The sequence below is a fragment of the Puma concolor genome, chromosome D1 (genome assembly GCF_028749965.1).
Source record: "Puma concolor isolate L17-30 chromosome D1, mPumCon1.1.hap2, whole genome shotgun sequence".
Lineage (NCBI taxonomy): Eukaryota > Metazoa > Chordata > Mammalia > Carnivora > Felidae > Puma > Puma concolor.
Genome location: NC_141676.1, coordinates 98,386,891 through 98,413,190, shown reverse-complemented (window position 1 = coordinate 98,413,190; position 26,300 = coordinate 98,386,891). Strand labels below are relative to the sequence as shown.

The 26,300-nt window shown below is 42.8% G+C and overlaps 1 protein-coding gene across 4 annotated transcripts in view; it reads left to right on the top strand.

Moving 5' to 3' along the window:
* Positions 1–8,895, top strand: part of TBCEL (tubulin folding cofactor E like) — a 78,608-nt gene extending 69,713 nt beyond the window's left edge. For all 4 annotated transcript variants that reach the window (XM_086678839.1, XM_086678840.1, XM_086678841.1 and 1 more), the window contains one exon: positions 4,832–8,895. In XM_086678839.1, the coding sequence (XP_086534965.1) occupies positions 4,832–5,150 (319 nt within the window). In that variant the 3' untranslated portion in view covers positions 5,151–8,895. The remainder of the gene's footprint in view (positions 1–4,831) is intronic.
* The last annotated feature ends 17,405 nt before the right edge of the window (positions 8,896–26,300 follow it).

The following is a 26,300-nucleotide window of genomic DNA, read 5'->3' as shown; positions in this document are numbered from 1 at the left end:
CCCTGCTTAAAGAGAATCCAAAATAAGAAAATGGGGATTAAACATATTCTCTTAAAATCATACTTGTTACATATGTAACCTTTAGGGGAGCATATTTAGGATGTGTACTGAGTCACAACTCTGATACTTTTCCTTCATTTTTATAGAATAAAGAGTGAATATGTGTTAGAGCCCATATCAAAACTTCCATCCATGTGCAAAAGTCTAAATTTTAAGAGTTAAAGAAGTGGGAAGGCAGGTGCAGAAGTGGTAATGTTGATGGCAGAAAATAAGTTTGGAAGGTTATAAAGCAACCAAATAATGAAGGGCCTTTTATAGTCACTCAGTTTTCTATTGCTGCTGTAACAATTTACCCTAAACTTAGTGGCTTAAAACAACATCTGTTTGTTATGTCACAGTGTCTGTGTGTCAGAGGTGTGGGCATGGTGTGGCTTAACCGGCTTCTCTGCTTAGCATCTCACAGGCCAAAAACAAGGGGTTAGCAGGGCTGTGTATGTTGTTGGAAGCTCTGGAGAAGAATCCCCTTTCAGGCTCATTCAGGACGGTGGCGGAATTATGTTCCTTCTCATCCTTTACACGTGGCCACCTTCATCTTCAAGTCAGCCGTGGTGTATCAGGTTCTCTCATGCTTGGAATCTCTCTTGATTTCCTCTTCTGCTGCTGCCTGGAGAAAGTTTGCTGCTTTTAACAGCTCACATGATTAGTTTAGGTCCAGTGAGTGAATCTCTGTCTTACGGTCAACAGTGCCATATGACATAATATAATCTTGAGAATAGCACTCAAGGGGATGAAGATTGTGGGGACCAAAATTGTGCCTTCCACAATCACGATAAAGAGTTCAGGCTTTTTTCTTAAGGGCTTTATGTGATTTTCAGTAGAGGAGTGATGTGGTCACGTTTGTGTTTTATAACAGTCGCTTTGACTGTAATGTAGACAAGAGTCAGTTTGGGGCCACCGTGAAGTTATGGGAAACCATTTGAAGGAGTGTCATTTGAGATTCAGTCATAGATAACAGAAATCATGCTAGCTATGTTCAGAAGAAAGGGACTTAAAACAGGGAATAAAGTGCTTACAAACATTTTGGAGATGGCTGTGTCCCTAGGATGACCTTTAGAATGTTGCCACAGACTGGCCCCCCAATGGCACTGCTGCCTCTGTTGGAGTCAGACCAGGAGAAGCTCATGAAACTGCTGTCCCTGGTGGTGGATCACAGCACCTTAGCTGATCTGGGGATCAGCAAACTGCTGCCAGGGATGTTGACCCTGGGAATGCAGGGAACGCAGGGAACTGCCATTTGGTAATAGGGAGCCTATGCCCCAACTGTTCTCATAGCATCTGCTAGATCCATGATCTGTGTCCCCAGGACTGTTGAGTGTAACTGATAGAAACTGAAGCTCACCTGCAAAGATGTGGGAAATGTAGTTTTTAGCTTTCCAGTCTTGGCCATCCAGGAGGAAGGCATTCCAGAGGAGGTTGAGGCAGATGCTGAGAAAGCTCGTCCACAGAAAGCTCTAGCAATCCAGGTTATTAATGATAATGACTTGAATTTACAAGGCACGTGGGCAAGAGAGATGCAGATAGGTTCGTGAAACGTTTAGGAATAGGATTGATAGATCATGGCAATTGATGGGATGGGGGTTGGGGGGGGGGGGGCGGGGAGGGATAGGAAGGAATCAGGATGACTGTCCAGTTACTGGCTAGGATGAGTAGGTAGTTTCTGGTGCCATTTACTGACATAAGAAAGACCGAAAGAAAGATGGTTAGAAGAGTGACAATGGATTATTTCTGGATTTTGAGAAAACTGTAGGACCTTAGAATGTCCTAATTTATAGGTCATTTAATTTGTAGATAGACTTGGCCTGTTGTGGCAAGTAGGCTAGTTTCTGCCTGTGGGTCATACTTTTGTGTACAAATATGTTTATGGGTGAGATTAACTCAGTTGGCTCTAGTGTCAGGTATAAATAACTCTAAGATTATATAATTATTATTTTAAGTTTTAGTTTTAATATTTAAATATGTTTAGAGCTTACTGCTAGCTATTTAATTTCATTGTTGAGCAGTGTTTTTCAGAAGAACTCACGGGTGCCCTATTCCCTGAGTTCTTCTTGTTATAGAATAATTGCCTCCTTTTTTTTTTTTTAATGTTATTTATTTATTTTTAAGAGAGGGAGAGAAAGAGAGAACAAGGGAGGGGTAGAGAGAGAATCCCAAGCAGGCTCTGTGCTGTCAGCGCAGAGCCCAACACGAGGCTTGAACTCGCAAACTGTGAGATCATGACCTGAACCGAAATCAGATGCTTAACTGACCGAGCCACCCAGGCGCCCCCAGAATAATTGCCTTTTAAGTGTATTTCTGAACAAAACTTGGCAAGGTATAATATCCCTGGGTCATGCTTTCTCATACATTTATTTGGTGAGCTTTGGCGTTGTTTTGCTCCTCCATTTGTGTCATTGGCTCTGCAATTTTTCTTTTCAGCTCATTCTGCTGTCCATCATTTGTCTTTGAGCTCGTGTTTTATCATATTCATGCATTTATTAAGTTCTAGGCCGCTTTCCTTTGATTATGTTTTCTTTCGGATTGAGTTCTGCCTCTGCCTTTTACTTTGTGTTTCTTTCTTTTCTACCTTTTGCTATGGGATGCGTTTAGTTGCCATTTTGTGTCTTCTCACTTAGGCTTAAAAGTGGGCACCTCTCTCCAGACCATCTTTTTACTGAAACATAGTATAAGTAAACTCTCCTTGACCCCTTCACCATTGTTCTGTCCCTCCTAGGCAGAGTTTGAGAGTGAGAGTGAGGTATTGCGATTCTACTTTTCGGTAGTCTGAAGGGAAAACATCTCTGGAGTTGGGTTTAGCTTTTATTTGGCCTCTTGGGTTCTGCTATCTTTTCTGAGATTTTGCTCAATTATCATAGCCTTGTTTCACTTGTTTGAAGTCACATATGAAGAGATGGGGGTCGGGAAAGATAACCTTGGAGTTTGAATCATTTCACTTTTTCAGTTTGGAGCCTGGGAAAATTTCAGGTCCTGGTAGTTTCGCTTTTTGTTTGTTTGAGCTTGTTTTGTTCTGTTCTGTCCTCTTTTCCTTTGCTAAGATCTTGACATCCTGGCAGTGGGGTGTGGAGGCTTCTGGTCCCCGTGGTGTTTCCTCAGTCTTTCTCCTGGCTGGCTCCTCATCCCTTCAGCCCAATTTTCTGTAAATTGGGAAGTGTTAGCTCAGGATTTTCCTCTTTACTTTCTTTCTCCGTAATGGACTCTGAGGGTTGGGTTAGAATCTTTGCTAGCAGAACCACATAGTCCACGGCTGTGGTTCCTTTCTAAAAGGCTGTCCCGGTAAGGTTACTCCCTCTCTTCTTTTGTTAGTTGTTGCTGGCGATATTCTTACCCTTTAAAAAAAAATACCGTTTTTGACACAAGTTCTAGGAGAGAAGATTCTGTAAACTGTGTCATCATACCACCATCTTTTCCAAGAAGTTCTACCTAGATTTCAAGTATTTATTTTCTAAAGGGTGTGTATGGTTTGACACTGTAAATTCCAGAATAGGAATGTAATGCTGACATTTTTTATTTGTATATAAACTTAGAATTCACAAAGTACTCACTCAACTATTATTTTATATAATTCTCTTGACTGTTTTATAAGGTAGGAAGGGCAGACTTTTTATCCCAGCTTTACTAATACGGAAACTGAGATCCAAAGGGATTGAGTCGATAAGTCACATAGCTAATTATAAGATGGAGTCAGGACTCTGAAGTTAGATCTTCTGACTGCAAAGCAAGTACTATTTTACCATAACCTGTTACTCCCTTTGATGAAAATGATTACCTCCATCCCTAATCACAGGCGTCTGCCTCTGTCTTTAATGTTCCTACCAACCTATAACATTGATGTAACTGAGTTAGAGCCAGAAGGAGGAACGGGGAGGTGGGGGAATCATCTTACGTGACCATTGTACTCTGATCGCGAATTAACGTCAGTGTCTCGGTTATAATAAAGCCGATATCAGGTTTTTTCATCATTTTTTCCTTCTCTGATTTGTAGGAACTGCTCAGCTTCCTCAGTAAAATCAGACCCAGATCCTCTAAGGCTGGCAGTAGAGACAGGATCTTCCACATAGGAAACTTGACTTTGTGGGCCCTGCTCTCACCTCTGTAACTCACCTTCCTCGTAGCATCTTTTGCCATTTCTTCCCACCTTGATCAAGGAACTTCTATTCCTCATTTGCTATTTGCCACTTTTTCACGAGAATGTATTCTGGAGTCTTCCACAAGTTCCTTGTACTGCAGCCGACGAGACCAGGCTGGAACATTCAAACAAGGCATCACTGAAAAAGCTAGATTAATAGCTCACCTACAACTAGACTGTTGTTGTTGTTGTTGTTGTTTGTAAGTCATCTTCTCTGGTGGCGAGAAGCCAGCCTGCTTCCACCTTCCCATCTGTTACCAAGGAACATGTGCTTAGATGTCTGCCCTTTTTGATGATGCGTCCAAGTAAGCAAGTTTTACAGAGTGGTTAGACGTCGCTCTGAAATTCCGGGAGTGTCTACTTTTCTCGGTTCTCCTTTCCTCTCTAAGTCTATCCGTAAATAATGATTAACAGCAGGCATGCTGACCATCTTTAGGACAGACTCTTGTATCCACAACAATGTGGTTTTACTGTAGCCTCAAGAGGGCAACCGTATCAGATCACAGATGACACAAATAACTTGTCAGGTAGCTCCATGGAGATCATGTTAGAATAGGGTGGTGGCAGTGCAGGTTACCCGTAGTTCTGAAAAAGTCCATGGTCCATATGCTAGTGGCTTAAGCTGACACTGTCTTTTTATCCTTCTAGGTATCATGAACTGATTACGAAATACGGGAAGTTGGAGCCTTTGGCAGAAGTGGACCTAAGACCCCAGAGCAGCGCGAAAGTAGAAGTCCACTTCAACGATCAGGTGGAAGAAATGAGCATTCGTCTGGACCAAACCGTTGCAGAACTAAAGAAACAATTAAAAACTCTAGTGCAGTTACCCACGAGCAACATGCTTCTCTACTATTTTGACCACGAAGCACCCTTTGGCCCAGAGGAAATGAAGTACAGCTCTCGCGCATTGCATTCTTTTGGCATTAGGGATGGAGATAAAATTTATGTGGAATCCAAAACAAAATAACCTCTACCAGCCTTGTAAAAACACATACATAAGGACTTCTTGCAGGGCATTTGTTCCCAATGGTTTTCTTTAGGAGGGAGAAGGTTGTTTTCGTTTCGTTTTGTTTTGTTTCAGTTTCAGGGGGGTTTTGTACATTTTTCCCCCTAGGACGGGTAGGGGACTGTTTTTGGTATTTTCTACCACAGATTTCTTCAGCTCAGCCAGCAGAATTGGCCACATCGCCAGTCCACCCGCCCTCCCTCCCTCACGAAAGAGGACCAGGAAGCCGCCGTGTCCGTACCGTGTTCACTGGGACGTGCCTGCCGCGTGGTCGTCCTGACCGCTTCGGGATACTTGTGGAAAGAGCACGAACAGTGTGTCCCCCGCAGGAGGGTAACTTGACTATTTAAATCTGGAGCAGGGATCTTTCCAGGAAGGGCCAGCATTTCTCTCCCCCCGTTCTTCCGCGTTCCCTCGTTCTCCCTCCTTTCCTGTTGTGGTTCAGTTTTTCACTTTGACTGGCGTCAGCCCCTGTTTACCTAGTAGCTTCATTCTGTCTATAAGTAACTTCTCATTTCTCAGTGTGGGCGGGGTTTTTTCTTCATTTCTCCCTTTTGAAACAATTTCGTGTTTTAAGCATTTTTCAACCTGATCCTGATCTCAGGTACTCAGTTAGCACCTATAACTCTGTTAGGATCTGGAAGAGGAGCAGACGGAGAGTTAAAACTCCAGGAAAACTCCCTGTTCGGCAGCACAGGCAGAGCAGCCTGGTCTCTGTACGTAACAGTGTCCACGTGGCTGTTCGCACACACTGTATCAACCCTCACGTCCATAGTATGAAATATGTCGCATTCCCGAGTTCGAATGTATTTCCTCATATCTAGCTATCTTTTTCCTGACCTTAAACTACTGGGACCAGAGGCCTGACTTTAGGAAGGACCCAAAAAAGTAATGGATGTCCGTGCCAGGAGAGTTGAGAATTAGCTAACAGACGGTCTGTGGCGTGTGTGAGGGAGCATCGTAGGAGAAAAGTCGGGTCGTACAGGAGAAAGAGAGTGTCGTGGCTTTCCTGCCTGTGTCGTCATTTGAAGTCCTTGCTCTTGCACTTTGCGTCAAAAGTGGGAAATTTTAATCAAAGGGAGTTTTGATTCCCAGTTCTTCCCTGGGATTTTGTGATGTCGTAACTGAACAGTTCTTTTTGTTTTACGTTTCCACTTAGTCGCCCCTCCTGAAGAACAACTCTGCCTAATCTATGAGTAAAGTCTAAGTGTCAAAACTCCAGAATTGCCTCCAAGTCATATTTTTTGCAGAAGCATATTTAAAGCACTTTTCTTTAAAAGCTGGTTCCTCACCTGCTCTGAAATCTTTGTGTTTGTTCTTGTAGTCCTTTGTTAATCAGTGTACTCCCTTTCTTTAATGTATGTCTTTCTTGGTCCACCATGTTTACACTTGGGAGACTTGAGGAAGGCTTAGCATAACTAAGGGCAGGAGATGTGCACATAAAAAAGAAGGTATGTTCTTTTTCGAAGAATGTAATCATTATCTGATTGCATTTGACTTTTTGACCTTCGTTACAGGATTCCACCGCTCCTACAAATTGTTTAATTTCGTAAGAAATTTTTAGGTGACTCTTATAAAATCCTTCACATCTGCAGAGTTGTGATTCTTATTGCTAGTTTAAATTTTTTTCCTATGCCATAACAGCAGATGTTTATTCTCTTAATGCACTTCAGGTTCAGTGTCTGGGTCAGGCCTCTGACCCAGGCCTACTGAGTCAAATCTACGTTCACTGTAACATTAAAGGTGGAAACCAAAGGGTTTGAGAAAGATGAATGAAGCCCATCCTCCTGCTGCAAGACTCTATCTTTCAAAATCAGAAGAATGAGTAATGGAGATCGGGGCTGGGTATAAACAAGAATAATTATTTTGCAGTCACATTTTCCTGACAGATTTTTGGAAGTGGGGAAAAAAGCGTGGCAACAGTGTCATGAAGACAAAAACTGTGGGTGCTTTGTGTATGTGTGCATGAGTGCCGACGAGTTTGAAAGAGAAACCGTGTAATGGAGCCCATTGCTTTCGTCAGCCTGGGAGACAGATGCACTCTTATTTTTTGAGGTTATATGACCCCTGACTGTCCCGCAGCAGAAGGCAGAGCAAACACTTCTGTTATGCTTTAATCATAAGTGGAATGGTCACAACTAATGAGCTATTTTATATATGACAAAGTTTTATGAAATGCTTTTTTACTATTAGAGACCTGTTCCTTCTGTTACGACAGAACACAGCGTCCATCAACTGCAGGCATAATTCCCCTATTATACAGTTGCATGTCAGGGGAACTTCTCATCTAATGCAGTGGATGTGGGTATTTTTAGGGCATTGTAATTAATGGTTTTAATAATTGCTGAATACTTTTTGATTGAGATGAAATCTATCACAATTACTGGTCTTTTAGAGCTACAGAACAGAAGTAAAAGAGAGAAGCTATTTGAGCATGTGTACCTGTAGATTTATTTGGGTGGCTGAGTAAAGATGCTGCTTTTGAAATAAAATCGGTGCTGTGTAGACACTTGTAACCAAAATTATTTTTGTAACAGGCCGGAAAGGAGACAAGAGACCGTGGACCTTTGAGCCTAATTGTTATGCATAATTGATTGCTGCAGCTTATGTATTTTAATATTGACTTCCTCCATCCACATGCAGTGAAGAGCATATTATTGGCATTTATGAGGCAAAATGCTGTCAGAGCCAGTGTTACAGATATTTCGCTGCCGGCGCAGTGGATAGGACATACCTGTCCTCAACTGGAAATTCTTTTCAGTTATGAAAAGGGAAAGGAATGATAGAAGAAAAAGCCAGATCAAAACCGAGGGGTCCTCCGTGCTCACAAGTAGCTGCTGAGGCCACAACAGAGATCAGTTTTCTTTTTCATTGAATTGTTGAAATAGCCCAGACTGCTTTAAAGGAGAGAAAAAAGCCGAGCCCAGTGTCTTTCATTATTATTACATTTTCTATTGTTTCTGCCACCATATCCGTAAACACGTAAGAAAGCAACGGAAATCCCACACCTTGTTTCTTTTAAGAGCTTTTGGTGGAAATAAGCCTGAAACATGAGCTACGTGTAACAGAGCCGAGTGTCATGATGCTATGTTTTAAAATTTTGTTCGCTTAACAAAATGAAACGTCACCAGATGTTTCAGCTGTGTTGCTGAGTAAGCAGTGCGCCAGCCAGAGGACCTTTGTTGCACAGGGATCTGACCCCCACTCAGGGCTCGCTGGTGATAGCTTTTACCAGTGCGTGCGTGTGTGTGTGTGTGTGTGTGTGTGTGTGTGTGTGTGTGTGTGTGACTTGCCCTCTGCGAAGTGCTAGGCTCTAGGGCACATAAAACAGGAGTACAAAATAATAGATTGTTCTCAGCGATGCCACTGCTGTTTATGAATTTGATTTTTCCCTCCGTTTCATGTTAGCTTGAAGACACAAACTGCGTTCAAGTACACCCAGAAGCTGTCTGTGTTACCAGATGTGTTGTGAACACTCTCTTTCTCATAGGTGCTTCCATAATATAACATGTCCATTGTAGTGACGGAGAGGGACGGGGCTCTCCCAGGCTCCTTCCTCACTTGCCAGTTGTCTCCTGCAGCTAATGGAAATATATATTTTATTTTAGAATATAATTTAAACATGAAGGTCTATTCTTTGCACTTTTTATTAATACATATATATAGAGATAATCTTTAAAAAAATTAAAAATCCAAGTCTACTTTCTCTTTGTGTTCTGATTTTTTTTCTGGAGTTTGGGGTCAAGATACGTGTTCATTTTTATACAGCTAAAAATTGACATCACTGCTGTGGTTGAGTCCTCTGGGGAACTGGTCGAAGCTGGGAAGAATTTGACCATTTTAACAGATTTCATTGGGATTTTGCCAGTTGTAAATGGAAACCGCAAAAGAGAGATTCATAGGAAGTGTGTTTATACTTCTAACATGTTCTTGACACTCCCTCTTTATCCTTTTAAGGATAAAGACCTCCCTTGGAGATATTTGGCATCCTCTAAGAATGAAAACCTCATTTTGGTGCACTAAAAATTTACGACATTTTTTCAAGTGACGCTCTTTGCCTTTAGAAAATAATTTTCTGTAAGAATTAGGGTTTTGGACACTTGAACCCCTACCCACTTACCACTAACTTCTGGGTGAGCTGTAATGAGTTAACCTTATATCAAGAATGAAGGTCCAAGAAGTGTGCTATATTTCTGTATTGAGAAGACGGAGTCCATTCGCTTCTCTCTCAGTGCCCCAGAAGCATGTGAGTATCATGATCCGTTTAAATATTTCTACCTCTTACTCAAATTTCAAAGAATATAATTTTACCTTCTTTGCTAAATGCTTTTTAAGGCAGTATTTATTGTGAGCTTCTCTGAGTATACTGGCAAAGGAGACATATTTCAAGGCATCCAATACCCATTGGACTGAAAGATAGTGTGACTCCCACCAGTTCCCAGTTAGATGCACGTAAAACAAGAAGGTTAACCTTTGAAGTCAACGTTTCTCTTTCCAACTCTCCTCTGGAAAGGAAGTTAGTTGTCTGTGGTCTCCAACTTAGAAGTTCAGAGCCCAAATTAGTCCAGATAACTTTTGAAACCTATGTATCATTTCATCTACTTTTAACCTTTTAATGTAACCAAGATTTAGGAACTGAGCTAATCTATGAACATATCATATTGTATCTCCTTAAGATACCATGAATTTCTGATTCCTTTCCTTCAAAGATTGGAGAATAACACTGGAAATCTTTAGCATTTTTTGTTTAACAAACATCTATTAAAATGCTCAAATACATGTATTTGCCTATATGTGTGAATATAATACACTTTGGGGATTCCTGTGCTAGCCTCCCACCTTGCTCTGAACTAAAGACAGCAACACAACTGAGGTTTTTCTTACTGATACAATTTAGCATTATTCTGAGTCAGTGGCATTTCTACAACTTTTTATTTCTTTATTAGGTCACTGAAGCAGTGACCTAAACAATAATTGGTCCTAACAGAGCCAACTAAAGAAAGGAAACCCATTTTTTAAATAGGTCAAACAAGAATTGCCACTAATGAATGTTTTGTCTTACCCTTTTCTTCAATGTGGTTTAGACATCTGCATAATTTGCTTGCACTCTATTTGAAGGCACGGATAGTACGAGGGGAGTAACAAACTCCTAACCCAGGAGGAAGGAGAGCCATACCTGGATAGAGTTGCGGGTTGTATGAATCATTGCCGGGGTCCAGGCTTAGAATGTTTGTTTCTCACATTTCTTCTAAACACTATGAATGAGCCATGATTATCAACCAGAACCCATTCTAGATGCACTACCGTATCAAGCCCATTTGGTCTTCATGGCATCCCTATGAGTTTAGCCCTGTTGCTGTCTCTATCTTCTCTTACTAGTGAAGAGGTTGAGGCACAGATAGGTTGAGTAACTTGCCAAAGGTCACACCGTTGGCTAATGGCAGCAAAGCCAGGATGCAAACCCGGGGAATTTGGCTGTGGAATCCAGGCATTTGACAGCTGTTAGGTAGTACTTGCTGTTAAAGTTCTCCATAACCCTCCCCCCACTCCCCACCATGACACACACACACACACACACCCTCTTCACTGTTGTTCTTTATGTGTCATTAAAACGGTATGTTCCTCAACATCCATTTGCTAAATTGATTTGCTCTATAACAAAATCACTGATGTGGCTGATGGCTCTAAATCCAAATTGGTATTTGTCCTCATGCCATTTCCAGAATCATGAGACTGCAGTTGATGTGTATCTATTGTCCTCCCTGCTCCTCTGAAATGCCACTTGGACGCTTGTGATGGGTGCTGTTGACAAGAACAAATGAACCAAATAATATGATGCAAGAAAACAGATATTCTGGCTTTTAATCCAAGAACATTCTAGAGCCTCAGAACTTTCAGTAAACAGTCAAAGGTGAGAGAGGTCACTCAGTTCAATCTCAGACTTTTTTCAGAGTCATCAGTGTTTAAGTGAACTTAAAATGGATATTTATAGAGGAAAAAAGTTTTATAATTGAATGCAGCCTGTTTCAAAGGTTTCGTTGCAGGAAAGGATGAGGCTGTCACTGCTGTTGTTCCTCTTTAAAATTTAAGTGAGAGCCTTGTGAAGAATATAAATATTGCTGGCAAAATAGAGGAGAAAGTTCATCTATTACGGTCTGCAAGATCTAGATGTACCAAAAAGTTACAAACTGCAATTTCAGTTTGTCAAGTCTTTTCTTACACAGACTCTCCATCCTTGAATGGTTCTTAGTCACTGTAAGTAATACAATTAAGGTGTTAAGTGAGAATATAATGAGGCAGACATTAAAAAAAATACGTATTAAAGAGAAAAAAATGTTTTCCGAGATACCTGATATATTTGAAGGTACATGTAAGCCTGACTCCACTATTAAAGAATATAAATAGGACATTACGAATTGCTTTGGTTGTGTTCAACTTTTATTTGGTTCAAATTTCAATTTGTTTACAAAAAAAGTCTTTTCAAAAACCATTTAGATTTATTTTCTAAATAGAAAACATTCACATGGTTTAAAAATCAAGCAATGTAGATAGTATCCATTGGAAAAACCCCACTCTATAACCCCCTGTACTTCATCATTTATCAGTTTCTTATGCATCTTTCCAGAGTTTACATAACTAATAGCCAAAAAGAAGATACTTTTTGTTCCCCTCTTCTACAGCAAGTTAGCATATTACACACTATCATGCACTTTGCTTTTTTTCACTTAAAATGTATCTTGGAGATCTCGGATCTCTATAGCAGCACATAGGGAATCACCTTGTCCTTTGTTTTCAGCTTAATAATATTTATATGCACACACTTTATCCTTGTTTGACTCATACCTTATTGATAGACATTTTTCCTCTCTCTCTCTCTCTCTCTCTCTGTGTCTCTGTCTCTGTCTCTGTGTCTCTCCATCCCAATCTCTCTTTTATTTACTATTTTCAATTTGCTGCAGTAATCAGCATATGTTCTTTCACATATTTGAAATAAATCCATAGAATACATTTTTAGAAGAGGGATTGCTGGATCAAAAGGTCAAAGTGTTTGTACTTTTGGTAGATATTGCCAAATTGTTCTGCATTAGAGATACATAAAAATAACTTTCCCCCCTGGTTTTATTGTGTGTCCCAGCCCTGCAAAGTCAAAGACTTTACTGATCTTGTTCTTGATATATGATTACTAGTTTGTGCAACTAAGATAGGGTTCTTCCCAATTAGGCGTGCAAAGCTAGGCACTTGAATTCAACACATTACAGACTTGAATTTGCCATGCACCTCACCTATTTTCTGAGCCATCTTTCCTCTGGAATCTAATGTTTAATCTTTGGTAAGATTTCACCTCTGCAGGAGAAGGTATATGTATTATTTATTCTTAACAATGTATGAATATTTGTTTCATCTGAGTGCTCTTGAAAAGTGATGGATTAAGAGTCCTAAAACCCTTTGCTTATTGTCTACAGGAAGCTTTGATTGGAACTGCTTCTTACCTGAGAAATTCTTCTAGAGGAACTACTTGGTACTATGTGGCGAATAAGGAATATAGTGTGTCCGCCCCCTACCCTTTTCCAGCTTTATGCTAATGTGCTGGCAAGGATGTTAGAATAAGGCCAGTTGTGAGCTTTTTTTTGGGTTCTGTTGGTCTCCTTAGAATTAGCTGTTCCAAGCTCCTTGGCTAGATACAGATGCCAAAGTTGCTTTCAGAAAATATCTTTGAGTCCTTATTTAAATTTCAGAGATGAACATCTTTTATTAGATCTTAGGTCTAGAAAGTCTTCCTGATTAGTTAATAAACAATAAGTGTCATTCAATGTGGTTTTCGAAGAGCCAATGCCATTTTTCTCCTAATTAAGCCATATTTTTTAGCTTAGTTCAAGTTCAGTGTCTAGAGTGAGTAAGGCCTTCATAAAAAAGAAATGTAACTTAAAGGCAACTAATATTAATTCTTTAAAAAAACAGGTTCCAGATCATTTGTGCTACAATTTGAACTGATGGTTTCAGTTTGCCATGATACTAATACATATGAACAAATTTAGAAGTAAGTTTTACATCAGGTTTTTAAAATTTTTGCCTTTAAGAAATAAAACTTAAGAAATAAGACAAGAAATAACAAGTGATGATGAGGATGTGGAGAAAAGGGAACCCTCCTGTGCACCGTTGGTGGGAATGTAACTTGATGCAGCTGTGGAAAATATTATGGAAGTTCCTCAGAAAACTAAATATAGAAGTACCATAGGATCCACTAATTCCACTTCTGGCTATTTACCCAAAGAAAACCAAAACACTAATTCGAAAAGATATATGTACCCCTATGTTTATTGAAGTGTGATTTACAATAGCCAAGATATGGCAGCAACCTAAATGCCCACCGATAGATGAATGAATAAAGAACATGTATGTGTACACAGTGGAATATTACTGAACCCCAAAAAGGGGACACTTGCCATTTGCGACAACATGGCCTGACTTAGAGGGTGTTATGCTAAGTGAAATAAGGCAGAGAAGAGACAAATATGATAGGATTTCCCTTATATTAAGTGGAATCTAAGCAAACAAGCAACAACAGAGAGACTCATAAACACAGAGAACAAACTGGTGGTTGGTTGCCAAAGGGGAGGGGGGTGGGTGAAATGGGTGAAAGTGACTAAGAGGTACATACTTTCAATTATTTTTTTAAATGTTTATTGATTTTGAGAGAGAGAGAGAGTATGCATGAGCAGGGGGAGGAGCAGAGAGAGGGGAGAGAGAGAGAGAGAGAGAGAGAAAGAGAGAGAGAATCCCAAGCAGACTTACATGCTGACTGCACAGAGCCTGATGTGGGGCTCGATCTCACAAGCTGTGAGCTCATGACCTGAGCCGAGATCAAGAGTCAGACACTCAACCAAGTGAGCCACCCAGGTGCCCCTCCCCCCACTTTCAATTATAAAATAAATAAGTCACAGAGATTAAAAGTACAGCCTAGGGAATATAATCAAGAATATTGTAATGCACTTATGGTGAGCGTTTTGTATTGTATATGAGTTGAATCACAGTGTTGTACACCTGAAACTAATTTAATATTATTGTATGTTAACTATACTTCAATTAAGTTAAAAATTTTTTCATTAAAAAAAAAATGAGGGGCGCCTGGTGGCTCAGTCGGTTAAGCGTCCAACTTCGGCTCAGGTCATGATCTCGCGGTCCGTGAGTTCGAGCCCCATGTCGGGCTCTGTGCTGACTGCTCAGAGCCTGGAGCCTGTTTCAGATTCTGTGTCTCCCTCTCTCTCTGACCCTCCCCCGTTCATGCTCTGTCTCTCTCTGTCTCAAAAATAAATAAACGTTTAAAAAAATGAAAAAAAAATGAAAACCAACAGACCACATGAGTATCCCACCTTATAAAAGTTAATCTAGATGTCCAAGAATGAGGATCGTGAGGCAGTGAGAGAAGGAAACATCCAGATGTAATGCTCTTCAGAATCACTTCATTCTAAATGTCTTTACTGTTTAGGAGAAGTCTTCAGGAGCATAACTACTACTTCTACATCATCCATTTCAAGGATTCTGCTCTGGATAACCGCCATTTTTCAGGGAGAACGTAAGTATGGCCTTAGATGCAATCACCTTATTGAACTGGATCTAGGAGGTCGAACATCACTAAATCCGTGGCTAAGTGGTAGAAACAAGTGCACTACAGATGCATCCGGAACCTCCATGGCAGATTATACAACAAGGCAGAACATTCAGTTGTAAAGGGCTCGTAAAGGTATTCAAGACCTCGGTGTCCCAGATTCAGTTATCTGGGAAGCAGACACTCATAGAAGTTCAAAAGGCTTACTGGGGAATAACCCCTGTGAAAGCAAAGGGGGAGAAGGAGGATTGGACAGGAGGGGCCACAGACCAGGCTGTAGACCTAACAGTCTGCCAGCCCAGTAAGATGCCCTGGAGCCAAGAAGAGTCCCGCCCGGGGCCTTTGACCAATGCTTTTCTCGGCCAACACAATAAGGACACAATAAGGACATAACCTCAGCTTGAACCCTGATGTGAATACTGAAGGAGCCAACAACTGGAAGATGTCAGCTAACCACACTCCTCGTAGCAGGAAAGTATTCCTTGCGTGAAGATGGATCTGAGTGGGGCACCTTCGTATCTACCACGGAGCATCCCATGCGATTTGTAGATCCAGTTTTCTATAATGAGGGCCAGCTCCTCTCAGGCTCCAGTGGCCCCCTCTTCCCGGGGGGGATGCTGAGAATAGGGAGGTTAGGGAATGAACTGTAGCCCCTGTCATGGCAGTTGATTTCAGGGTCACAACTGTTAGACACTGTCTCCCTCTTCCACTGTCCATCTTATCACCTTAGCTATCACGTCTGGTGGTCTCAGCGTTTATCTACTGGTTTCTCCCAAGCCCTGATTCCCAAACAGTCTGAGGCCCTCGTAACCATATGCTGCTCAGACCTGGGTTGCTACACTTGCCCGTCACAGTCACAGTTGGGCAAGGGAGCACCAAGAGCCACCAAAACGGGTCACCTGAGTTCCACGCACATTATCCCTTGAATCCATCATGTAACAGCAGCCCCACCTCGTCCCGCTCATCAGGGTCAATGACTCCTAACAGGATGGTAGCTCATCTTCTTTCCTTCTGCTCTCTGAACACAGAGCCCGAGTGCCCAGGCAACGCCACAGCCATAGTTTATGGTTCAGTGGGACTCTCGCTGTGTTCCCCCTGGTGAGAGTGTACCCTCTTGGGGACCAGGATGTCAAACTGCACGACCCAGAGATGAGGGGCTGGGAAGCCCAAAACCTCTCAGCAATCATTGGGAGTAATGGCATGTGGGGCCACCTATGCTTCCACACGTTGGTTCCCAGATCCATGTATTCTTCCTACTGGAGACTGCCTCATACTGTCACCTACTGGGGACTACTTCCTACTGCCTCATATACAGGTCTCTGACCCAATGCCTGTGCAGTATCCTTGAGGGTATCACCCATACCCCTTCCTCTCGGTATTATCTCCAAGGTGGTGCTTACCCTGCTCCTTCAGCAATTCATTAGGTGCTTGATCAGGCCAGCATCTTTTGTGTCATTGATTTGTGCTCCAGCCAGTGGATCCTATAGTCATGGCCCACTCCCACATCTCCTTTTTATGAAGTGGCTTCCCTAGTCACATGTTATTTTGCATGCGATTCTAGGCCTCTGGCTCAGGCATTCTGTAAGCCTGTCATTAACGGTACTGACTGAGTACCCACAGTAGAGGTCTACTGCTGTGAGAAGGAACCACTGGCCCCTCCAACAGAATCATCTTGCCTCCAAGTGGCCAGTTGGTCTCTCCAAGGAGCAGGGACACACTGGGGGCTTAGCTTTAGTCTCTGTTAGTAGCAGATTGAATGTTCACAGGCAATGGAAGCCCGGTCAGCCTTGCTAAAGGGGAGTTCAGGCTACTGGGTCTATTCATTACTTTCATCCCTGCTGTTGTGGCCACTTCATACATGTACGCATTGTCCCAAAACACTGACAAAATCTGTCTCACATCAATTGACGAAGTCTTTTTGTCTACTTGGTTGCTTAGTCCCTCTTCTGTAGTGGATGCTTTTTTTGTGGATGTTAACATATGATACGAAGATCTTCATACTTGGTGTACATTCCCATCTGTCTATCCACATGTCTCTACTCCAGGCCTCCTTGGCGCTGATTTTCCAAGCTTTTTTGCTTCCAGGTCGTTGTCTAGCTGGCTATGTGATTCACTACTGCCTACAAGTTTGTACATGTTCTAACTTCAGAACACTTTTCCCTTGACACAAGGTACATGACAAAATATATTGCCTAAAGTTCCACATGTTGGAAAGATGTCCCCTTATGATTGTATTTCCAAATCTACCCCTGAGTGAGGCAATAATAGCTACTATCTGCTTTAGGCTTGCATACACACACCAAGCTGAATCATCCACACCTCAAGCTTAGGCTTTTTTGTCTTCTTTCAGCTTATTGTAGGCACCCCCACCCCACATGTAGCCATATGTGTAATTTGGGTTAAGGGGGTGCTGGTGCAACCATAGCACGTGACCCGGAGTCTGAGCTACCTGGCCAGGCAGCTTGCCATTGCCAGTCTTAGATACACTGTTTCCAACTTATGATACATTGTTACTGGGTCCACCTGACTTTCTGACTCCCAGGTCATGATGGGAGTTCTGGACACATGGTCACTTGGATCTTGGTCAAATGTGCCATCACAGGGCCCAGTAACATGCCAGGAGCTGGTTTTCAGGAGGGGTGGTTATTCTCTACTGCAGATGGTATGACCTTGCTCTAAAACTCCAGGGACCTGTGTTGTGATTCTCCCACTAGGGTTTGCAACAAACTCCACATTTTATCTTTTTTCCACCACTGACACCTCCAACAAAGGGTCTACTGAGTATATGACCCAAGTGTCAAGGTTCCTTGCATTTCAGCCTAGAGCTGTTACAAAGTTCTTTTGCTCTTTGTTCTTTTGCCCAAGTCAAAGATGGTTGAATTCCATATCACTTGGAATAGGGGAGCTGTTTTCCTAGGTATGGAATGTGTGGCCTCCAGAACTGAAAGAAAACAACAAAGAAGGAAGAATTTCTTTGTAGAGACATCGCAAAATGCAGAATTTGTCTTTTCCTTTGGAGGGGAGGTCCCGGCTTGCCCCTGACTACTGGATTTCTAAAAATTTTACTGAGGTATTAGCCCTGAATCTTTGAAGGATTTATCTCCCATCTTTTGGAGCACATGTATCTTCCTAAGGCCTGGAGGCTTCTAGTCACCTCTTGCTCATCATGCCCAGTCAGTATGATGTTATCGAAGTAATGAAGTAGGTCTTTAGGAGAATGAGTGGGAGAATCATTACCATGTCATGGTGTTTCAGGGTCCTTCTTTCTCTTTGGGGACCTGGTTACCTTTTTTAGTCTACAGGATCCAAATTTGAAAACTGACTCCGAGCCACAAACTGAGCAAGTGATCAATAATTTGGCGGGGGGGGGGGGGGGGGGGGGCAACTGCCTTCAGCCTCGTGATCCACCAATTTTGCCCTTATAAAATTATATATAGTAAGCAATCCCCCTTGTCAGCTGCTCATCTACTTGGCCCTGTAATGCCATGCTCTGTTAATCATCTCCTTAATTCTCTATGGATCAGGCCCCCTTGGCTGCCACTCTGATCTGTTTGGTCATTATGAAGATTGTGGCTCCCTCGGCTTCAGGCAGCAGAGTGCTGCTACCCAGTCTCTATTGTTTCAGGGGCCCATCTTCTCCACTGGTATCAGGTAACCAAGTTCTATGACCCCCTCTCCTGCTCTCTGGCCTGCAGAGGGAAACCACCACCGAGTCTCTTAGTGACGCTGGTGCTTTCCTCACCCCAGCACATTCCTGCTGGCTTTGGTGGAGGATGTGTCTGTCCTCTGGGCCTTCCCATGGAACATGGCCATTTAGTGGGTCTTCCAGACTCTCGTAATATATCTGATCCAGCATGTTCACTTCCCTGAGCCTTTAATCCCTTCTACCATCTGCCACAGTAATTCAGGCATTTCAGCATCACTCAGTGTGGGCTCTCACTCTTTTCCAAGCTTCCAGGAGCTGCCCTAGCAGTGAGTTTGCACCACCCCTTGGGGTCCTTGCATGTTAAGGCCTGTATCCTTAGAGAGTGCCCCCAAGTGCACGAACCTTCTCTTATTCCGTGTCATGGCCCAGTCTCCTTGACTGAGCGCTCTCGCAATCCAATCCCATGCCAGGATACGCCAGGATGCCTTGCAGCTCCTTTGGGGGTGGTCCCTTTCCTCCTTCATGAGGCCCGGTGAGCTGCCACTTGAACTTGATGATAGGCCTAGCAGTCAGGAGATGGGAACAGCTTCTGAAGGGGAGGGAATCCTCTCTACTGTCTTCCTGTGCTGGGAGAAATGTTAGCTCTTAATGAGGTGGAGTGGGATGTGTCTGAGGGCTCAAAAACTTTGAGAAATCCGGAGAGTCAAAATCTTTGGGGCTATCTACCAGATAATGCCATCACACATGCATACACACACATGTATATATGTATGTACCTATCTGTATGTATGGATATAGATGTGTATGTGTATGTATGTATATATAACGTTAAATATACATATAAGCTTTTTCCAATTAGGCCCTGATTTTGGCATAATAGAGCTGTCGGCTGAGCACGTGACATAGTCTTTGTCAGCTCAACTAGGCTCTCCAGAGCAAAACTGCCCATTATAGAAGGCTTGCTTTCGGTGGAAAGTGCTGGACTCTTGTCCCACCACCTGCCCAGTCGCTGGCTGGGGGCCGCCCCAGGAAGAGCCTGCCCTCGGCTCCAACGCTGAGGCTGAGCCTGCAGGAGGTACCAGCTGGAGGCTGATGGCCAAGCACACTTCTCACTGCATCCATCCCCACTGGTTCCAATCTGACCATCTCTGTCACAGAAACGGTACAGGCAACCTGAGACAATCAAGCAGACCAAAAACAGCACGTAAAGCCCCTTCCGCTTGTTTTCAGGGAATTGCATTTTCTGGGTGGGTTGGGGGCGTCTCGCCTCCTGCCTGAAGCGCAGCACCTTCACAAAGCGCACGCGTCTTGAGTTACTAGCTCCAAGCCGCCCCCACGCCACCTTTGGTCTCAATCTTGTCAAAAATCTTTGCTCACTTCACGCCTTCAACAAAATAAGCCCTCCTGCCGACACGGCATAAAAAGGGATTTTTTGTCCTTGCCCCGTCTGTGACCACGGAGCGGACGCCCAGAGTACGCGCGCGCACACACACGGACCGGCTTCCCAGCCCAACCGGTGATAGATAAGCCAGGGCCAGCCTCTCCTCGAGCACTGGCACTAGCTGGCACCCAGATTCCCAACGTCATTCTGACTCACTTACGCCACCGTCTTGTGTATCCGGTTATGCCCAGACGGCACATTGCCCGGGTCCTGCCTCAAGAAGGATGCATTTAATAGGGGTCAGAAGGGCCGAGATATAAATATCCTTGAGTGCGTGGAGAAAGAAAACCAAAGCAACTATTATGCCGCTGGCACTTTTTCAAATAGAGGCAACCATTTTGCTTTAAGACGTTTAGGTTGAGCATAGGAGTAAAGCCTTAATAAAGACTGGGCAAGGAGAAAGCTTTTCTAGGAGGTCTTGGATTTGCGTTTAATCTTATTTTAAATCGACACCCCCAAGAGTTAGAGTTTCTGTTATATAGACGAGTGCCTCTCAGATGCAAATATTCCTTTGACACCTGTAAGTAAATCGATGTGGAAGACTCATAATAGTGGTGAGAGAGTTGGTTTCACGTGCAAAATGTACTAAATTATGTCCCAGCTTTGGGGGAAAATACTGAATAAAGTAGACTAAAAACATTCCCCAAGAGCTCCCATTCATTTTAGGACAACTTGCTCAACTGGAATTATGTTTTTCTGTACAGTGGGGCATTTAAATGTCTGGTCAGAGAGAAATTGGGAGGAATTTTGAAATATTTTGACTGACTTTATGCCTCAGGCAACTTTTCCCATTCTGCATTGAATGTAGTGTGTTTTTACTTTGCTCACAATGCCTTTTAAATTATTTGCTTTACTGCACATATTTGTCGGGAGGGATCGGTCCCTCCCCTCTCTTCCCCCGAGGACCCTCAGCAGGCCTCAGGGGAAGTTTTCAGGACATGGTGTGGTTTTGCCCTGGTGAAAAGGGACGGTTTGCACTGCTTACCTCCTTTGGTTTTGTGAGGAAAGCGCCCTGGCCCATCAAGCTGTGCAGCGGCATATCAGGGAGAAAAGGGAAGGAATAAAAACCTAGAAAAGTTTGAGAAAGTTCCTTTAAATACTTCATGCATACCTGCAGGGGGTGGGGGGTGGGGAGAGGGGTAGAAAAACAGAGTAGGGCCTATCTGTGGCAACTGGGGTGGGGGGAAGACTTTAGTAGAAAACCAACTTCATTTAAACGTTAGAGGCAGCAGCTTTGTTTGGAGTTTTAATCCCATGCTGGTGGATGCTAATTCTGTAACATTATACAGTTGCCTTTTTTTTGGGTACAAAGGTGGAAGGGGGGTTTTCTTTTGTGTTTTTCAGTGCAAAGTGATTCTGATCAGAAAGGACCAAGGTTTCAGCTCCTACCTGACATTTCCATCTGAATCTACTTTTTTTTTTTTTTTTTAAGAGGGGGAAAGAAAGGTCTAGTTTTTCAGGAAAAGAACCTCTCTGCGCAATCCTGAAACTGATCTTTAGATTTGCTTTTCCTTAATCAATAGAAAAAACCTTTGATTGCAACTCAACACTTATCTGACTCTAACACAGGACTAACTGAATTTTTGGTTTTACGAGGAGGGGATTCAGACATCATTTCAGGAATCAGAAATAATCGGCAGCAAGTAGGGGAGAACTGACATGAATTCTTGTCTTACTAATTTTTGCCTGGTTTCCCAAGATCTGGCTTAATATTTCTGACAGTTCCTCCAGTCTCTACAGAACAGGTTAGTGACATTTTTCATAAATACAAATACTTAAAAATGAATCCTCCTTACTGCTCTCTGAACTGTTTCCCTAAAGGCTCAAGTCTTAAACTCACATGGCAGCTCCCTCTGCTAAAGCCTCGTGTGATCTCTGTTAGTCTTACTACCATTTTCAGCAAACGGACTAATATTTATTGTGTGCTTGAGACTTCAATGTATATACCTGACATTGAAGATTTACAATAAAACTCTCCCAGGGTAAATTCACTGATTTTCCATGAAAATGTGGCTGAAAAATTGCAGTAGTTTCCAATAATAAGAGGAGGGTTTTTTTCAGTTTTTGAGAATTCTATCGGAGCAGACTGCAGGGTCTACCTGTGTACTTGGTTCTCAAGCAGGTATATGCGTAACTTGGATCTTTGCATTCTGTGTGCGCATCTCAGCTTTGTGGAGCGGCACAGACCATCCACGCTCCTCACGGAGGACAAAGCCGCCAGTTCAATGATTGTAACTAAGATGCAAACAAGTTCACTTTTGTGATGTTCCTGCTTTAATTAATTTGCTGGAACTAATTACTTGCTTGCTACGTACTGGATTCTATTTTTATTGTAATGCCAAGGAGCAATCCTGGCATGGTTCCTCTCTATTACCAAGGTGTCTGTCGTTCCTTTCACTAAGGAAAGTCAGTGGACAGAGTCTTCTATTGCCTGTGAATCTGGTCCGTACTTCAAAATGATGGATTGGCTCTGTCCTAGAGGGAAGGCGATGCCAAAACTCTAAATCCTCCTCTCCTACCTGCAGAAATACATTGTGCTTTAATCAACTTTTTATTTGCCCCTGATCAAAAACTATTTTAAAAATGAGGAGAGCCAGGTCTCACAGAGGACGGATGCTTGTTCTAGAGACACAACGCAGGACCTGCCTCTTTAGAGTCTGGTCCTATGTCTCGTCCTTGGTAGCTACAGCATAGACGCCTTTCCTTTACTCCTTGCCACCTTCGTTGATTCCATAGAATTTCCTGCAATTTGAGTGATCTTATTGTACTTACAAACTGGCATCTCGTGGGGGAGTCTAATTTGTTCGTGAAGCGTTGAACTCGGGAGGACCTGCCAGCGTTCAGGGAATTTCAACCTGATGCAGAACTGTTGATGTTGTTATGTGAATTTGTTCTGTGATGGTTGTGATGTGGCTTGGGATTTGCTACCAAACACACCTGGTGTTCTATTTACTCTGGCAAGCTGGGGATTTTTTTTTTCTTTTTCTTTTTAAAATTCCAGGATGAATTATTCATCATTACTTAGAATTTGGGTCTCTTTCATCTTCGCACTTGTACAGCAGCAAGGTGAGTACTCAAGAATTCCATAAAGCTCTTGATTAGCATGCTCTTGAATTTATAAAGAGATACTTTTGTTGGAAGTGTAATCGTCAGGGCAGGTGGACATGTGTCTACAGATACAGCAACAAAAATGTAAATCGCACTCCGTGGTCAAGGGCAAACTTCATTAACTTTGAATGGTGTTCGCTTCGATTCTTCCTTTTTCTTATTTAACTTCAAACACAATTTATATATGCCAGGTTGCCCCATGTTAATGGAGGCGATCTTTAAAATAATGCAAATAATTTTCATTAAAAGTATATGGTATAAGTTCATGTGCACCCCATGCCTGATGATTGATTCCAATGAGGGCATTTAACCAGTGGCTTAGGTTTTAAAGGGTATTTTAAAAATATACTTGTTTTAGCCCAAATCAGGAATTCCCAATGGCATTTATGTCTTTGACTTGTATATTCGTGGCCTTGTACAATGGCAAGAAAACCTAAAACTTGCAGTGAAATGTGAAAATTATTCTCCTCAGTGATTTCATCTTCTCTGGGTAGCATCGCCCTGGGTAGGTGAGAGACTACATACATTTCTTTCTACTGTTTTTGTATTTTAGAGAAGAAAGCTGGGGAAATCTATACAGATTTGAAACTTTTACGACTAAAATTCTAAAGCATCTTTCTTGGTTTTGTTTGTTGGGTTCAGCTGACACATGCTTACAAGTCTGAGTAAACAGATCTACACTGCGTGTATAACCCTAACATTTTTTTGCTACGGGTGGGTAACTTTAAACAGTGATAATATGCAAACTATAGTGTGAAACCCCACAGTAATGAGAGTCCTATGGACCCTAGCCTCCTACACCTGCTCTAAGAAAGTTGTGTTTTATTTGGTGAGAAAAAAAAATTCTGGGAGCATAGTTATATATTTATTGTGAAATTCTCAGCCTAAAGCCGGCATGGGTAGGCATCATCTTTTCTTTTGTTAAATCTGTTGTTAATGATAGGCCATGCTGTTCACAAGTTGTATTTTTTTAGAATAGTGATGGCTTTGAAGGTGGAAACTACTATAGTTTCAACCTACTTCCCTTTATTAAGCACCTTTCTCATTCAACAAGTATTTATCAAGTACTGACAATATTTGGTATCTTTATTATTTGTATTCTTAAAATGGAAAAATTTGAACGATTCATTCTCTCCTGTTTAAAATCATGAACTGGGGGCGCCTGGGTGGCGCAGTTGGTTAAGCGTCCGACTTCAGCCAGGTCACGATCTCGCGGTCCGTGAGTTCGAGCCCCGCGTCGGGCTCTGGGCTGATGGCTCAGAGCCTGGAGCCTGTTTCCGATTCTGTGTCTCCCTCTCTCTCTGCCCCTCGCCCGTTCATGCTCTGTCTCTCTCTGTCCCAAAAATAAATAAACGTTGAAAAAAAAAAAAAACTTTAAAATCATGAACTGGTTAGGTTCACTCATGAAGAGAAGAATCTTGCAAATTTGCCTCACCTTTAGAGCAAGGAAAGAAGTTAGAGATAGCTCCCATGACCACACTTTCCTGTGTCCTCCCTGAGAGGTATGGACTTTCCTTTTCCTAGACAGACTGGCCAAGGCTTCCCAGAATCTGAATTAATCCTTTCATTAAAATGATTACAATTCAGCATGAATTTCAGCCATTACTCATACTCGGGCACGACTCCTAAAATGTCCCCTATGAAAGATAAATCCATGACATGGTTTGATTTGTTATTATTAATTTAAGAAAGTGCATCACCCTTCAAATTTAATAAGTGTCTATGTATAACGCTATGATAGGGATTATAAAGAGACTTTTTTTTAAAAAGGACCTACCTTCTAGGAATTTGGAATTTGTTACGTGTGTGAAGACGAATTTTAAAGAGCCCTTGTTTGCCTGCTGACTGTGACATTAAATAAAGAACGTCGGCTGCGCTCCTGATTACACCAGCTACAGCCCTCCTTAACGGTCCGATTTGGTTGGCTTCCTGGAGACTTCCGGGGCTCGGGGAACAATGCTCGTGCACTAATGACTGGGCTAGTTTCCCTGTTCTCCTCTGATGTTAGCCATTGGAAACAGATTAGCTCTCTGACCAGACAGATCTCTCATTCCCTGCTCCAGGAAGAGAGAAGCTGGCACTTGGCCAGGCCCTGCTGTAGTCCTTTCTGGTCACTGTGCGTTCTCCCTTATATGAGCTGTCGTATCCTCACTAAAAAGCTCCCGAAGGAGCAGGACGGTCCTTGGCCAGCTGCTCGCCAGCCTATCAGCACCATCAGCACAGAGCAGGGACTTTCTCAAGGAGAGGACCTCGCCTGAGATTGGGGTGTTGCAAGCAGGTAGCTCAAGATCCATGGCCAGAAGCCCCAAATGGATTTGCCATTGGCCGTGAAAATTAACAATTAAAAAAAGGAAGAAAAGGTGATACTCTATGGTTCTATTTTCATTCAAGACAAGAAAGGACGGAGGCAGAGAAAAGATACACCCCCAAACGTAGATTATTTCATAGATGCCATTGGACCTGATCATCGGTAACACAGACCTTGGGGAAATGGTCTAATTTCTCGTGCTGAACCAGGCCACCTTTGCAAGAGTTTGGAAGAGACACTTCTGAGACATAAGCCAGGTTGCCAGGATGGGTGGTGATGTGGTTTACCAGAGGCGAGTTGTGTGTGTTCATGCGATGACCCTCACCTTTGACCGGGCTGATGAGTAAGAGCCCTGTGCCTCCTCTCAAAGAGTTCTCGGGGCCCAGCCTCCCTCGTCCCAGAGGCTCCCATGTCTGTCTTTCGTCAATAGGAACTGGGCAGAGAGCCCTCTCGCAGGGCCTGGGCTCAATGGAGTTCATTTGCGGGCCAGTTACTACAAACCTTCTCCTCCCACTTTTGTCCTGGCTCCAACTGTTGCTTATTTCCATCTGGGATCTGGTATCTTCTACTGTGCAGGAGGAGGAGGGGACTCCTTTCAGGAAAAGACATGATAGTGGAATTCTTAAGCCAGGAGGGAGGTTCATAGCCATAGGCCACCGTCTCTCAGCTTGCCTTCCAATCAAGGATGAAGCTATCCTACGCCCTGCCAGACGGAGAAACCCCGTCTCAGTGCTCTGAGAGCTCCAGGCAGGGGTGATTTCACAGCCCTCCAGACAGTTTTAACCGTTGCTCTCTCCAGAACGTATGGAAGCACAGAAACAAAGCATGAAGTGATTTCTCCTAAGGAGAAATGGCATCGCTCCCATATTTTCCTTTCCAGAGGCAGAAGACAATGCATTGTGTACAGCTTAGGTTTAGGATAAACGAAAAGGCAGTCTGACTTGCATTTAGTTTGTAAGGCTCACTGAAAGAAGCTGGCTTTAGTGGGTGGGAGGGAAGCA